Below are 12631 nucleotides of genomic sequence, written 5' to 3'. Positions count from 1 at the left end.
TTTTTTTTGAGCTGCCCCAAAGACGGAACCTGGGGCTTCAGAACTAAAGGCAGCAGCGCCCCCACTTTGCAGCCGGACTGCCTCCCGAAGCACCGCCCAGTGCCGGAAGTCACCTCGCCGCCGCTTCCTCACGTGAAGGCCTGGTGCGGGGCGGGCGGTCCGGCCCTGTGGGCGGTTGAGGAGAGAACGGAGTAGTCCCGGGGACCTTCCTTAAGGCAGCGAGGCCGCGGAGGGCGCGGGGGTGGAGGGTAGGAGCGCACGGGAAGGGACTCAGAACGCACCTGGCGGCTGGGGATCGCGGTGGCTCCTGGGGAGCCGGAGCCGCGTGCGCAGGCGTGGAGCTCCCGAGCGGGGGCGGGTCCTTAAAGGGGCCGCAGGGGACGATCCGGGAGTCGGCGGAATCTCCGGGGTCCCCAGGGGTGGGAATGGGTGAGGATCGTGCGGTTGCGGCGGAGTCTCTCTTAAACCTGCCCCGGGGTGGGGTTGGGTACTGGGACCCCGAGGACCGTGGACCCCAGTCTGAGAGCCTCAGTTTAAGCGCATCTCCCCGTCTCCAGCCCACGACGCTATGGCTCACGTCGGCTCTCGCAAGCGCTCCAGGAGTCGCAGCCGGTCCCGGGGGCGAGGGTCGGAAAAGAAAAGGAAGAAGAGCTGTAAGGATGCTCCGAGGAGCTGTTCCGCGTCTAGATCCCAAGGCCGCAAAGCCAGCACCACCTCCTCCGGGGCGGAGGGTGAGGACCAGTGGGAATGGGCAAGGGGTGCTGGAAGTTCATGGGCGAAGCTGCAGGCCGCTGGGCGGGCTTCCTGGGGCCGGCTGGGGGGAATCGCAGTGGGCAGTAGAGAGGTGCAGAGCGCAGGACCCAGAATCCAGGGACCGGGCCGGCCCATGGAGTGTGGATCGCTTCATGGGAGCATTTCGTGATGCTTTTCGTGCAGCTGGGCCTGGGCCGTGGAAGTTTGGCCGCCCTGCTCCCGGTCACACAGTACCTGCGTGGAGCCCAGAAAGTGCCTCTGTCGTTGGCTTGAGCTTACACAGGCCAGAGCTTGGGGAGGAAGGCTTCCTTCTTCTCCTCCTGGCCTTCCAGCCTCACCTTCTCCCTGCATCACAGAGAGAAGCAAACACAAGGCCCGGAGGAGACCGCGATCCAGCTCCTCCTCCTCTTCTTCCAGCTCTTCTAGCTCCTCTTCCTCCTCGTCCTCCTCCTCCTCTTCCTCCAGCGATGGCCGGAAGAAGCGGGCGAAGCACAAGGACAAGAAGAGGAAGAAGAAGAAGAAAAGGAAGAAGAAGCTGAAGAAGAAAGGCAAGGAGAAGACGAAAGCGCAGCAGCCTGAGGCGCTGCCAGGACCCTCGCTGGACCAGTGGCACCGATCAGCTGAGGAGGAGGACGACGGCCCAGGTACTGTGCTGCCGGGCGTGCGGGCCGGGGAGGGGCCCCTCCCTGAGGCCTGACCACCACCGCCCGGCCATCTCTCCTTCCAGTCCTGACGGACGAGCAGAAGTCCCGCATCCAGGCCATGAAGCCCATGACCAAGGAGGAGTGGGACGCCCGGCAGAGCGTCATCCGCAAGGTGGTGGACCCCGAGACAGGACGCACCAGGTAGGGAGTGCTTGGCGAAGCCCCGCCTCAGCCCTGCACTCAGGAGGGGTGGTGGCTGCCGCTCTAAAAAGGCTAAGGTTGGGGAGAAAAGTAGTCACTTGTTGATGGGACGTTTCAGGTGGTTCCTCCATTGCCTAGAACAAGCAGTTGCAGGGGTCGCAAGGGCCACGAGGGTCCTCAAAGAGCCGTTGCTGGCTGATCTGATGGCAGAGCCCACCCGGCCACCTTTATCCCTGTCCCAAGGGTGGGAGACAGGGAGGCGTGGGGAACTGAGGCCTGGCACCCCTCTGCTGGGTGGCTGTGGTTCTGTTGCTCCTGCATTAGAGGCTCAGCCTGTCTTTCCCTCCTCCCCCAGGCTCATTAAGGGAGACGGCGAGGTCTTAGAGGAAATCGTAACCAAGGAGAGACACAGGGAGATCAACAAGGTGGGTGTCGCCCCTTTGCCCAGGGCTCACCCTCAGCTCTGTTTCTGATGTGTCCCCTCCTGTGTGCCTTCTTACCAGCAAGCCACCCGAGGGGACGGCCTGGCCTTCCAGATGCGAGCAGGGCTGCTGCCCTGAGGGCCCCGTTGGCCAAGGTCTGTGGACCGTGTCGGTGGCACGACAGGGTGGGCAGTGGGAAGCCCGATGGGTGCTGTTTGCCTCTTCTCCTGTGGACTGGGCTCTGGCTCAGCCTCTCTCTCAGATGCAGGGGTGGAGGACGGGGTCACTGTCTTAGTCAGCTCCCCCCATCTCCTGAAAGAGCGCACCTTCCCAGATATTAAATGTGCCCTGGTTGGAGATTTCCTGTGTTCTGTTGCTTTTTGTGCTGAGGGGTTGGGACGGGTGATCCTGGACCACCAGAGGACAATCAAGGGCTGCAGGAGCTTCTGGGGGAATCTGAGCTGTGCCCTGGTGGTCGTGCCCACAGGCCAAACCAGCCTCCTTTGTCCTGCGTATCCCCGGATCAGCCCGCCTGCAGTGACCCCAGCCTCCACCCCAGCCAAATCCCAAACCCAGAGACTTGGCTCTTAAACCTGAGTCCCTCAGGCGCGGACAGAGACTGCTGTCCTTCCGTGTTTAGTCTGCAGATGACAACAGTTGAGGGTCCTGGTGCTGAGGCCAGGAGTCCCGGGAGAGAATCCTGGCCCAGCGTACTAACAGTGTCCTCTGTAAAGCAGAGGCTCAGAGCACCCACATCACTGGGTTGTTGTGAGGATGAGCCAGGTTCACACCCAGGAAGGGGCCAGAAGGGGCCGGCACAGGGTACGGCCCCTGTGAGTGTCTTGGTGCTCCCGTGAGTGCAGCCGCGTTGTGTCCTGGGAAGGCCCTCCTCTCCCCACCACAGGCCAGGCTGGGCCTCCACTGCCACCCACTGCCCGGGTTGCTGGTGCAGTAACGACACCCAGAAGGAAGCCTTCCTGCTTCTTTAATTCGTGACAGACAATTACACTGTATACAGAGCACACTCAGGCCCGATGGTGCGGGGACAGCAACGGCGGGGGCGGGGAGGGCAAGTCAGGACACTGCTCACACATGGCCCAGACAGACAGACGGGAGGGGGCTGAGACGTGAAGACTGACGTGGCGGGCGGGCAGCTCAGGCCCAGCTGGGCAGGGGCTGGGGGCTCTGCTGAACCCCTCTTTAGGAATCAAAGAGAAGGCAGGGGTGTGGGTCTGGGGGCGGCAGGCTGAGGCTGAGTCCTGGGATTTGGGGGTGGGAGTGGGACTAAGGCTTCTACTCTAACAGGCCTGGGTGGGGGTGGCAGTCGGCAAGGCCTGCCTCACCCTTTGGTAATGACTGGTCAGGCCTGAGCCATGCAGCTCAGCACCCAACACTGTAAACATTTTTGGTATTTTTAAAGGACTCTGCCCTCCCTCTCTTAGTTTCTGAAACACTGGTGCTTCCTTAAGAGGAGACTGTGCCAAAGGAATCTTAAGGGTAGCAGGAAGCAGACCTGGGTACAGAAGAGGGATGTCAACAGGGAGGGTGGGCTGCCCGTCTCACCATCTATGGCTGAAGGCCCCTGGGAGAGGCCCAGGGGACTATTGCTGTTGTCCTTGGCATGGCTGGCGGCTGGGCAGGAAGGTGGGGAGCACGGAGCTGTGGAGGCGCTGTGTGCCGGGAGAGCCCGCGCCCACTGCCACATGGCTTCCCCCGGCCGGGAGGCCTCCCAGCCTTTATTGCAGGCGGGCCCGAGACTTCCAGGTGCTTCTCCGAATGGCTAGTCATCCAGGCGGTAGGCAAGATGGGGTGAGATGGGACCGATAGAGACGGAGGCACTGGCCACGGGCCCCTCGGCGGGGCTGTGATTGTCGGCCGAGTGATTTTTCCGCTGGGGAGCAGAGGGGGGGTCAGATATTGCACTTTTACTGCAACAGTTACATTAAAACTTGGTCCATAAAATAATTGTTGCTTTATACATAACGCCTGAAACAACAAAAAGCTACATCTTAAATAGGAATAAACCCTGAAGGTCCCATCCCTTCAGACGTTTTTCTCTGCACAAAATAAATAGCTTTCATTTTCTGTATAGACCCACTTTGGCGGAACATTTACACGACCCTTTGGCTGTACATATCTACACACGGGAAGAGGTTAACGTCAATCGGCGTGCCTCTCCAGCCCAGCCTATGAGGCTGAGGTCCTATCCAGGTCCGCAGCAGCTTGGACATGGAGCCTGGTCGCTGGACGGCTGTCCGAGACCAGGCAGGCTCCCCCACCTTGAAGAAGGTGGAGGAGAGGCAGAGGGGCTGCCCGGAGCCGAGCGCTACAGCTGAGATCGCCATCGGTTCTGAGGAGGGAGGGCTGACGCTCAGACCCAGCGTGCAGGACAGCGTGGTCCTTACCGGGTAGGAAATGAAGCCGTGGCTGCCTGCCTTGAAGCTAACGCCGGGAGTTGTGGCTTCTCAGATTCGGCATCAGAACGGAACTGGCATTTTAAAAACCTAAGTGTGTGCCCCACCCACCCCAGAGTAGAAATTCAGTGGAATTAACGGGTCAGGTGAGGCAGAGAGCCCACACCCCACTACGTGGGCAGGGGGCAGGGCCGCAGGACCCAGAACCAGGCTGGACTCTGTCACAGTGCTGGGTGTTTTCATGTGGAGGGGCTGCGCTTGGTACTGAAAGAGTTAAGAAAAGGAAGCAGCCAAGGATTGCTCAGTTAAAAAAACCTCATAGAAATCAGATTGGAGTAGAAAGGTGTAGAAATACGGATGGCCCGAGGCATGGGGCCTTGACTGGCAGGCGAGGAGGAAGAAGCAACCAGGCCTGGCCAGGCCCCGCAGGCGAGGCAGGGCTTCATGGGAGCCGGCTCTCTGAGCTAAACCGGCCTCACTGCCTGGGCTGTGCCCACAGCCGGAGATGATGCCAGGCCTGCGGCCTCACTGGGCTCCAGGTTGGGCAGGTGGGCAGGGTTCCAGGGCTGCCATGGCACTGGTGAGCCAGGTGGAGCTGCAGAAATTAAGCTATGGCCTTTCCTGCTTGCAGAAGGATTTGCCACCTTGGAGCCTTCTGCGTGGCAATCGGTCCAGCAAAAGTTGACTTTTCATGCATGTCAACGAGTCTGTAGCCACAGGAGATGGTAATGGGTCTCCACTCTCAAAATCAGTGCAAAACCAATGAGGTCAAAGAGTTGAGTAACTCAAGTTCACAAGAAGCTGCTACCAGGTGTGAAGGGACCTGGACGTCAGGGTGAACTATTGGCTGGGAGGTGGCAGGTTGGGCCCAGGCCTGGCGTCGGGATGCTGCGAGGTCAACGCAGGGCAAATGTCCAGAGAGTACCCTCCAGGCCAGTCCACGTGGGGGGTCCTGGTCCTTCTGTCCTGGGGCTGGTCGTCCTGTCAGCTTCCATGACAGGCGGGGAACCCCTCAGACCCTAAGACATGATGCAGGGCTGGGAGGGCTGTGTGTGGCACGGCTGGTGTCCTCCACTGGGTCCTGGGACAAGCTTGTCCGCAGCCGATGGCGTGTGCCCAGGCCAGCCCCCCCGGCGGGCTGGCCACCTGGCCTAGCACCATGGAGACCACAGCGCCTCACTAAGAGTGCCCTACTTGGGGCCCGGGGCTGCCCCCGACTCGAGCCGGCCAGCCATGGTGCGGCCCCAGCAGCCGGCTGCCACGCTCATGCTGCGTTGGCCCCGCTGCTCGCTGTCAGGCTGGCTCTGCATCCGCTCGTGCCGGAGGCCAGGCCCGCTGGGCTGGGCCGAGATGGTGCGGAGCAGGTGGTTCCGGGAACGCAGGAAGTCGCCCTGGCCGGGCAGGCCGAAGCTGCCCTTGCGCAGGGCCATGCGGGTGGCCGTGTTGCGGGCCGGCCGAGCCCGGTGGTTGTACTTGAGCTGGGCCAGGTGGGCCGCGTAGCCGTCTGTGATGAACTGCAGGGGGGGGCAGTGAGGGAGGCAGCTGTCACGGGGCCCGGCTCCCAGCCGGGGCTGCCCGCCTGTGCCGCCCACCGTGATGCGCCCACCCACCTGGCACTGCTGCTGCAGCTTCTTGGTGGGCCGGCCCACGATGTAGATCTGCATGGGGGACAGGCTGATGGCGCTGTACACCGCCACGTCCTTGGTGGAGCCATAGGCCGCGTGCACGCGCAGGTGCAGCTGTGGGCGAGACCTGCGTGAGCACAGGCACGGGCACAGCCTTCGCCCCTTCCCCGCCCTGTCCCCGCCCTGTTCCTGACAGTCCCTCCCACTAGGACCCACCTCGGAGATGAGCAGCTTCAGGAAGTTGGCCTTGTGGCGCAGCGGGTCGTGCACCAGGCCGTCACAGAAGGACACCACGCCGTGGGGGAAGTTGTGCTGGGCCAGCCACGCCACCACCCGCTGTTTCTGCATGTCGGGCCTGCCCGTCACGTAGATGATGAGGTAGCCCAGGTCCTGCCAGTGCCTGGGGGCGAGAGGCAGGCCTGGGTGTCCCATGGCCACCACGTCCCCCTTCTCGGGCCACCCGTCTCCCTGCCCAGCCAGCCTCCACGTGGGCCACTGAAGAGCGTCCCTCTAATTAGGCCCCAGCAGTCACAGTAGCAACAGTGATGATGACGGCCCCTGTGTGGTGCCCACGGCCCAAGTCATACAACCCCACAGATGCCCTCAGCAGCAGGTGTGACTGGTCCTGTGAGGACCCTGCTTCCCAGATGAGGGGATGGAGGCATCATCATCAAGAGGTTAAATGAAGGTCACACAGCTAGTCAGCGGCGGTGCCAGCTTCTCAAGCCCCAAGGTCCCTGCCACATGCCCCCTGCTCTGGCACCCCAGGGCCTCCCCACCTGGCCTCCAGGAACTTCTCACCTCCAGGCCCGCCCACTGTGCCCCTCAGGGCCACTCACCGCACCACGTCCACGGCCCCAGCCCGCACTTTGGGGTCGCTGCCCATGATGGACACGCTGGCAGCAAAGGAGCCATCGATGCTGAAGACCACGAACTCCGTGCCCCTGGGCAGCACTGTGATGTAGCTGTCTGCAAACGTGTGGTCTCCCCTGGGGGGCGGGGGCAGCTCATCAGAACCCCGCAGATCCCCTCCCTCCTGCCCAGAGGAGTCCACCTCCGCCTGCGCGCCCTGTGGAGGCACGTACCTGACCACCATCTTGATGGGGTAGACACCCACGCCCAGGCGGTGAGTCTCAGGGATGGTGTATGAGACACGCCCGCTGCTGTTGGTCACCAGTGTGTCCAGGTACAGCCACTCGCCTGAGGGCGGCTGCATCATGATATGCACGTCCACCTGGGAGCCCGGGCAGGCTGGTCACAAACAGGCCATGCCCCTGGCCCCCCGACTTCCCACAGCCCAGCCACGGGGAGGTGAGGCAGGGGGCTCCTCCACGTCCCCGTGTCCTTACCTTCTCCCCAGTCAGTGTGACCATGTCCAGGGGCCCGTACATGAACCGGCCAGTCAGAACCTGTGGGCCATCCTCATTGGCAAGCGCGTCATTGATCCGGTGGTTGGCTGTCACGTTCTGGGAAGAGGAGAAGTGAGGCTGGGTCAGGGTGGGGGGTGGAGGGGTGGCTGGGGTCTCCTGGACTCAGCTCAAGCCTCCCGTGGGCCTGTGAGGTGAGCACGAGTTTAAGGCCAGAAGGCCCAGGTTCAAGCCCATCTCGGCCACTGAGCACAGGGCCCCGGGGAAATTCGGAAGCCTGGCTGCACTTCCCTGTCTGTAACTGGGGTAATAACTCCAGCCTCACAGACTGAGAATTAAATGGCATGCTTTCCTGCAACTCAGTTTCCTCATCTGTAAGATGGGTCATCTTATAAGGATTCAGTAGGACGACAGGCCTGGGGCCTGGGCACCCAGAGGATCCCTCACCCGCAGCTTCACGTGGGTTCTCTTGCGCTGCCACTTCTCTCTCGGCTTCGAGGGGGTGAACACGGACACCTCCTTGCCGTCCAGCTCCAAGATGCTGGAATTGTCGTGTCTCATGACCTGGGGGAGGACAGAAGCGGGCCATCGGGCAGGCTCAAGCCTGGGCCTCCTTTTCCAGAAGGGAGAGGCCAGCAGCCCTCTCCCGAGAAGCTGGAAATAGGAAGCCAGGAGGGCTTTAGGGGGCACTATCCAACCTGCGACCGTTCACCCTCTGGGCCCCCCAAATCCACATCTGTCCCATGACTGCAAATATACCCACCCCATCTCTACTTTCCCACGGGTGCCTCCGTCCTGCGTGCTCTGGTCTCACTGGATCAGAGGGCAGGGTCCCCCACTGTCCCCAACTATGAAATGGGTCAGCAGCAGAGTCACTTGGGGCCCTCCTGGGAGGCGCGCGTGTGCCTGGGTACCTGTCTTAGCAGGAAGGAGACCACATCTGTTGACTCCCAGTAGCTGGCGTGGAAGAGGTGAGGCAGGGCCACCGTGGGGAAGGCCGTCAGGGCGTCGGGGCAGTACAGGGCGTAGTCAATCCGCTTCTGGCCCCACCACTTTGCAGCAACTGCCAGGAGGAGGGGCCGTGACTGGGCTGTGACCCCGGCAGGTCACCGGGCCCCTCAGGCCTGGCTCAGCCCCAAGATGAGACCCTCTTCCAACCAGGAAAAAGGGCAGCAGTGAAAGAAAGCGCGTGTCCTCCACCCAGGCTGGGTGACAGAAGGGAGCATGAAGAAGGCACAGGAGGCCAGGATGGGGACAAGCAGCCCGAGTGCCCAGCACAGGCCTTCAGCGAGAGGATGTGAAGTCAGATGGGGAGAAGACAAGCCCAGTTTGGAGGCAGGACTCGCTGTCCCTGGTCCTGTGGCTGATCCCATGCCCTCGGTCCCCGCACGCCCTCACCGGGCCTCTCCTGACCCCCATGTGACTCCCTGGCCTCAAGGCTGTGAAAGGCTTCACAAGGGGTGGAGTTACAGTTCCTGAACCCCAAGGCAAGGCCTGCTGTCCCTCTCAGCACCTCGGAGCCCGGTTTGGTCAGACAGAGATTCACAAATCTTGGCTCCCACTCGGGCAGGGCTGGGCGACACCCCCAGCTAGACATGAGGCTTGTAAAGGGCCTCCCCAGCGGCAACACGCAGGAGATGCTCAGCGAGGGTGCCTCCTGCCCTTGGCCGGCAGCCTGCCTGACCCATGACCCTCGGTCCCCCTGCCCCCAAACCCCAGCCAACTCCAGCTGTTCCTGCCTCCTCCTTGGATATCTGAGTGCTCCCAGCCCAGCTCCCGGTGAGGCCTCAGCAGGGCCAGTGAGCAGGAACTGGCGGTGAGACGTGCCTGGAAACGGCGAGTGACCGCAGTGACAGGAGGAGGCGAGTGTGGATAGAGGGCATGTGATGCCCGGTACCTTCTCTGACGTTCAAGTCGGGGAGGCAGGGGACCCTCTCCACACTGGGGTTCGCCCTCCTGGCCTGCGGGCGGGAGCCCGAGGTGGTGGGGGGTGGGGAGGGGAGGGCGAGCAGGGACAGGCGCCTGACGCTGGGGGTGTAGCTGAGCGGCGCTGGGGTCTCTGAGAATCAAGAACAACGGGAAAGGCCTCAGCCATGCTGGGGCCACCCCAGGCCAGGAAGGACGCTGGGCAGAGTGCCGGCCCCCTCAGCCCGCCTCATGCCAGCCTTAGCCCAGGTACTGGCAGCCTGAGAGCCGGTCCCGTGGCCGGGGGCAGCAGGCTGGGTGGGGGCAAGCGAGCGGAGGTGACCTGGACTCCACCCGGCTGCAGAGAACCGTCTGAGACGGGCAGGAGCCACGGAGTGAAGGCAGCCATGGGTCTTCTGACCCCTGGGGCGGCGGGAGAGGCCAGCGGCCACAGTGAGGCCACCCCTCTGGCTTGTCCAGAAACAGCGCCCCAGCTTTCTCCCTCAGGGCGCACTCTGGCCCCCCGGGGCTAGGACCCCGCCATGCCGGCGGGCCTATCATCTCCCAGCTTTCTGGGATGGTGCCGCCCATCTCGCACCTCCAGGACCCTACCCCAGCGGGCCGCCCACTCTACAACGCCTGCCTGCCGGAGGGCCCTACGGACGCGTGGGGCCGGGTCGCTCTCCACTGGGGCGTCCTGGGTGCTGCAGGGTGTGGAGCAGCACCTCTGGTCTCTACCTACCAGATGCCAGTAGCGCCCTCTCCCCAGTTGTGTCCAGACACTGCCAGCTGTCCCCTGGGGGGCACACTGGCCCCCGTATGACAGAAGGGCACCGCTGCACTCACTTTGGGCAATGCTGGATGCCGTGTAGCTCTCGGCCATGCCCGACACCTGGCTGGCAATGCTGATCTCACTGGCTCGGCGGAAGCCTCGGGTGGTGGGGGCTGCGCCGGGAGAGGAGGGGGCCACGTGCTCTTGGAAGACGGTGCTGTGGGTCTGGAGGGCATCCGCTGCAGGTGGGCAGGGACCAGAGACCCAGGGGTAAGAGAGGGCCCGTTCAACTTGGGCCCCCAGCCCCTGAGCGGTGGGAGGGAGGGCCCAGCATGCTCCTGGGCTGGGGGGCCCCAGAGTGGTGGCTGTGCCAGGCCAGGCTGACACCTCCAACGGCAGACGAGCATGGCATCTGAGCAGAGCTGGCAGTGAGGATGCGCCCAAGTGTGCTAAGACTAGCCTGCCCAAGGCTGAGAGGGCAGGGTAGGGCTGAGGCGGGAGAGAAGGGAGGGCTGGGGCAGGGATGGACAGAGGACTGACACAGACACACTGGGCAGGGAGGCAACGTGGCCAGGCTCCACCCCCCCACACACACCCCCACCCCCGCCCCCGGCCACCCTTTTGACCCTACACACTACTCCTGAGCTAGGCGTCCTGATCTAGTCTAGTCTAGCCTTCTTGGTCTCCAGGGCCCAGCCCAGCTCGGCCTCACCCAAAGCCCCTGGCAGCCAGGTTTGAGGGGGTGCCAACAATAGGGGCCCAAGCAGCTTCTCAGGATGCCCTACACTGAGGCCTCACACTTGTCCCCCCTACACGGGCCACACTGACAAAAGCAGGTGCTGAGGGCTTGAGCCAGGCTCACCTGGGCCTGGGCTGAGGGCAGGGCAAAGTGGGAGAACAGGGCTTGGCTAGAGGACCACATCTGGATGGGGTGCAGGGTGACTGGCCCTCATCAGGGAGGAAAGGAGTGGGACCCCAAGAATCCAACCCCTCTTCAGGACTGCAGGCCTCTCCTGGGGAAGCAGGCGGGTCCTGCTGGCCTCACCCCATCTCCTGGCTGCCCCAGCCACCCTCACTAAGAGGGGACAGGGCTCTTGGAACGGCACCTGTGCTAGGTGGCCCTGGATAGCTGCTCCCCTCTCTGGGATCCTGGGTCCCCTTTGCTTTGGGTCCCCTCCCGGCTCTGCCCCAGTGTGCAGACAGGGCCTATCCTGCTGGGTCTCCCTTCCTCGTCACCTCATCATCTCATCATACTCCGGGTGGCCAAGGAGAGCATAGGGGCGGGGTCCCTGAGGAGCAGCAGTTAGCCAGCGAAGCAGACGCCACCACGAGCAGGGGGTTTACACACACTCAGCACAGCCCGGGCTCGGGCGGGGACCGTCTTGCCAGGTGAGCGCGGGAACTGGGATACTGGTTTCCAGGAAGCCATCCCCGGGCGGGAGAGGGGCCAGGGGGCTGCCCTCCAGGAGCAGCTCAGGGTTTCTCTGCACGGTCTCGACTGGAGGCAGACGGGGAGAGAACAGAGGACAAGAACGGACACTCCTGTGGGCCATCTGGACAGGCTCCGACACAAGACACGCGGGGCACCTCAGGACCAGGACGTGACAAGACACTGGGACACAGGCTGGGGTGGGTGGGACAGGGCTGTTCCCAGGGAGGGCTCAGCGGGGATATCCAGAAGCCTTCACACTCTCGTCCTGCCCAGACCCACTCTGTGGCTCCCCAACCTGTGACCCTGTGTCTGGGCTGGGTAGCTGGGGGCCTATCACGGGCTCGATCGTGTCTTCAGTTCCGCCAGGGCAGGCAGTGGGGAGGGTAGCCTGGCCCCCATCTGCCCACTGGCTCTGGGGTGAGGCCCTGTTGTCATTCCCATGTCGCTGGGATCAGCCGGGCCTCAGGTGTTCAGTACTGGCTGCCCTTCCCTGCAGAGGAGGTCCACCCTCCCCACCCCCGCCTGGAGCACCCAGGAGCTGCGCTGACTCCCACCCTCCCCAAGAGCCGGGCAGCCCACGGGGCTCTCACCCAGCAGCGTGGAGCAGCCGTCCCCTAGCGGGTAGCGCTGGTAGCGGGGGATGCTGAAGGGTGGCAGGGCGTGAAATCGCCGCTCCAGCAGCGGCTCCAGGCGCGAGGCCGAAGGGTCCGCGGGGTGGAACAGGTTGTAGACTTGTTGACAGGCCGGCCGCAGCTGGAAAACTGGGCATGGGACAGGGTGGGAATTGCAGAGGCTGCAGTCAGCTCCGCCCTAAGGAGGCGGGGCCTAGAGTGGGGCGACGGGATGCGGTGGGGGGGTCCCGATACAAACACCCCCCCCTCCCAAAAGCGTGGCTCTATCAATTTGGGATCTCTTTGGGCCATTGTCCCTGTATTAACCCAATTTTTCTAATTGAAAAAGTTATAGTGACCGTGGTAAAAAAACTTTTTTAAATACAAAAGTATATGATAAAAGACATAATGGAAGGATGCCTTCCACCCCTGAACCCTGCCGCTGGAGTCCCACGTGCATTGTTAGGAAGCCTCCTGCGCATGTG

The 12631-nt window shown here is 63.0% G+C and overlaps 2 protein-coding genes across 8 annotated transcripts in view; one reads left to right on the top strand and one right to left on the bottom strand.

The window, feature by feature from the left end:
- Window positions 1-76: 76 nt before the first annotated feature.
- ARL6IP4 (ARF like GTPase 6 interacting protein 4) lies at window positions 77-2379 on the top strand. Of its 3 annotated transcripts, none has more exons than XM_019649032.1 (6): window positions 77-143; window positions 558-731; window positions 1110-1397; window positions 1481-1598; window positions 1954-2023; window positions 2102-2379. In XM_019649032.1, exons 2-6 carry the CDS (start codon window positions 569-571, stop codon window positions 2156-2158), a joined length of 696 nt encoding a protein of 231 aa, XP_019504577.1. In that variant the 5' UTR covers window positions 77-143; window positions 558-568; the 3' UTR covers window positions 2159-2379. The 3 variants fall into 3 exon arrangements, with proteins under 3 accessions (XP_019504577.1, XP_019504576.1, XP_019504575.1); XM_019649031.1 differs by having other exon boundaries at window positions 84-248; XM_019649030.1 differs by lacking the exon at window positions 77-143 and adding an exon at window positions 321-429.
- Window positions 2380-2987: 608 nt separating this feature from the next.
- The window catches only part of PITPNM2 (phosphatidylinositol transfer protein membrane associated 2), a 105863-nt gene continuing 96219 nt past the window's right edge, over window positions 2988-12631 (bottom strand). For 3 of the 5 annotated variants that reach the window (XM_019648947.1, XM_019648948.1, XM_019648949.1), the window contains exons 15-26: window positions 12126-12296; window positions 11452-11601; window positions 10178-10342; window positions 9324-9485; window positions 8341-8489; window positions 7874-7990; window positions 7409-7525; window positions 7145-7293; window positions 6899-7048; window positions 6276-6459; window positions 6045-6173; window positions 2988-5948 (exon numbers count right to left, since the gene is read on the bottom strand). In XM_019648947.1, the coding sequence (XP_019504492.1) occupies window positions 5625-5948; window positions 6045-6173; window positions 6276-6459; window positions 6899-7048; window positions 7145-7293; window positions 7409-7525; window positions 7874-7990; window positions 8341-8489; window positions 9324-9485; window positions 10178-10342; window positions 11452-11601; window positions 12126-12296 (1967 nt within the window). In that variant the 3' untranslated portion in view covers window positions 2988-5624. The remainder of the gene's footprint in view (window positions 5949-6044; window positions 6174-6275; window positions 6460-6898; window positions 7049-7144; window positions 7294-7408; window positions 7526-7873; window positions 7991-8340; window positions 8490-9323; window positions 9486-10177; window positions 10343-11451; window positions 11602-12125; window positions 12297-12631) is intronic. The other 2 variants (XM_019648950.1, XM_019648951.1) reach the window with 2 other exon arrangements.

The sequence above is a fragment of the Hipposideros armiger genome, unplaced genomic scaffold, assembly GCF_001890085.2.
Source record: "Hipposideros armiger isolate ML-2016 unplaced genomic scaffold, ASM189008v1 scaffold_128, whole genome shotgun sequence".
Lineage (NCBI taxonomy): Eukaryota > Metazoa > Chordata > Mammalia > Chiroptera > Hipposideridae > Hipposideros > Hipposideros armiger.
This window is presented reverse-complemented; position numbering and strand designations above follow the sequence as displayed.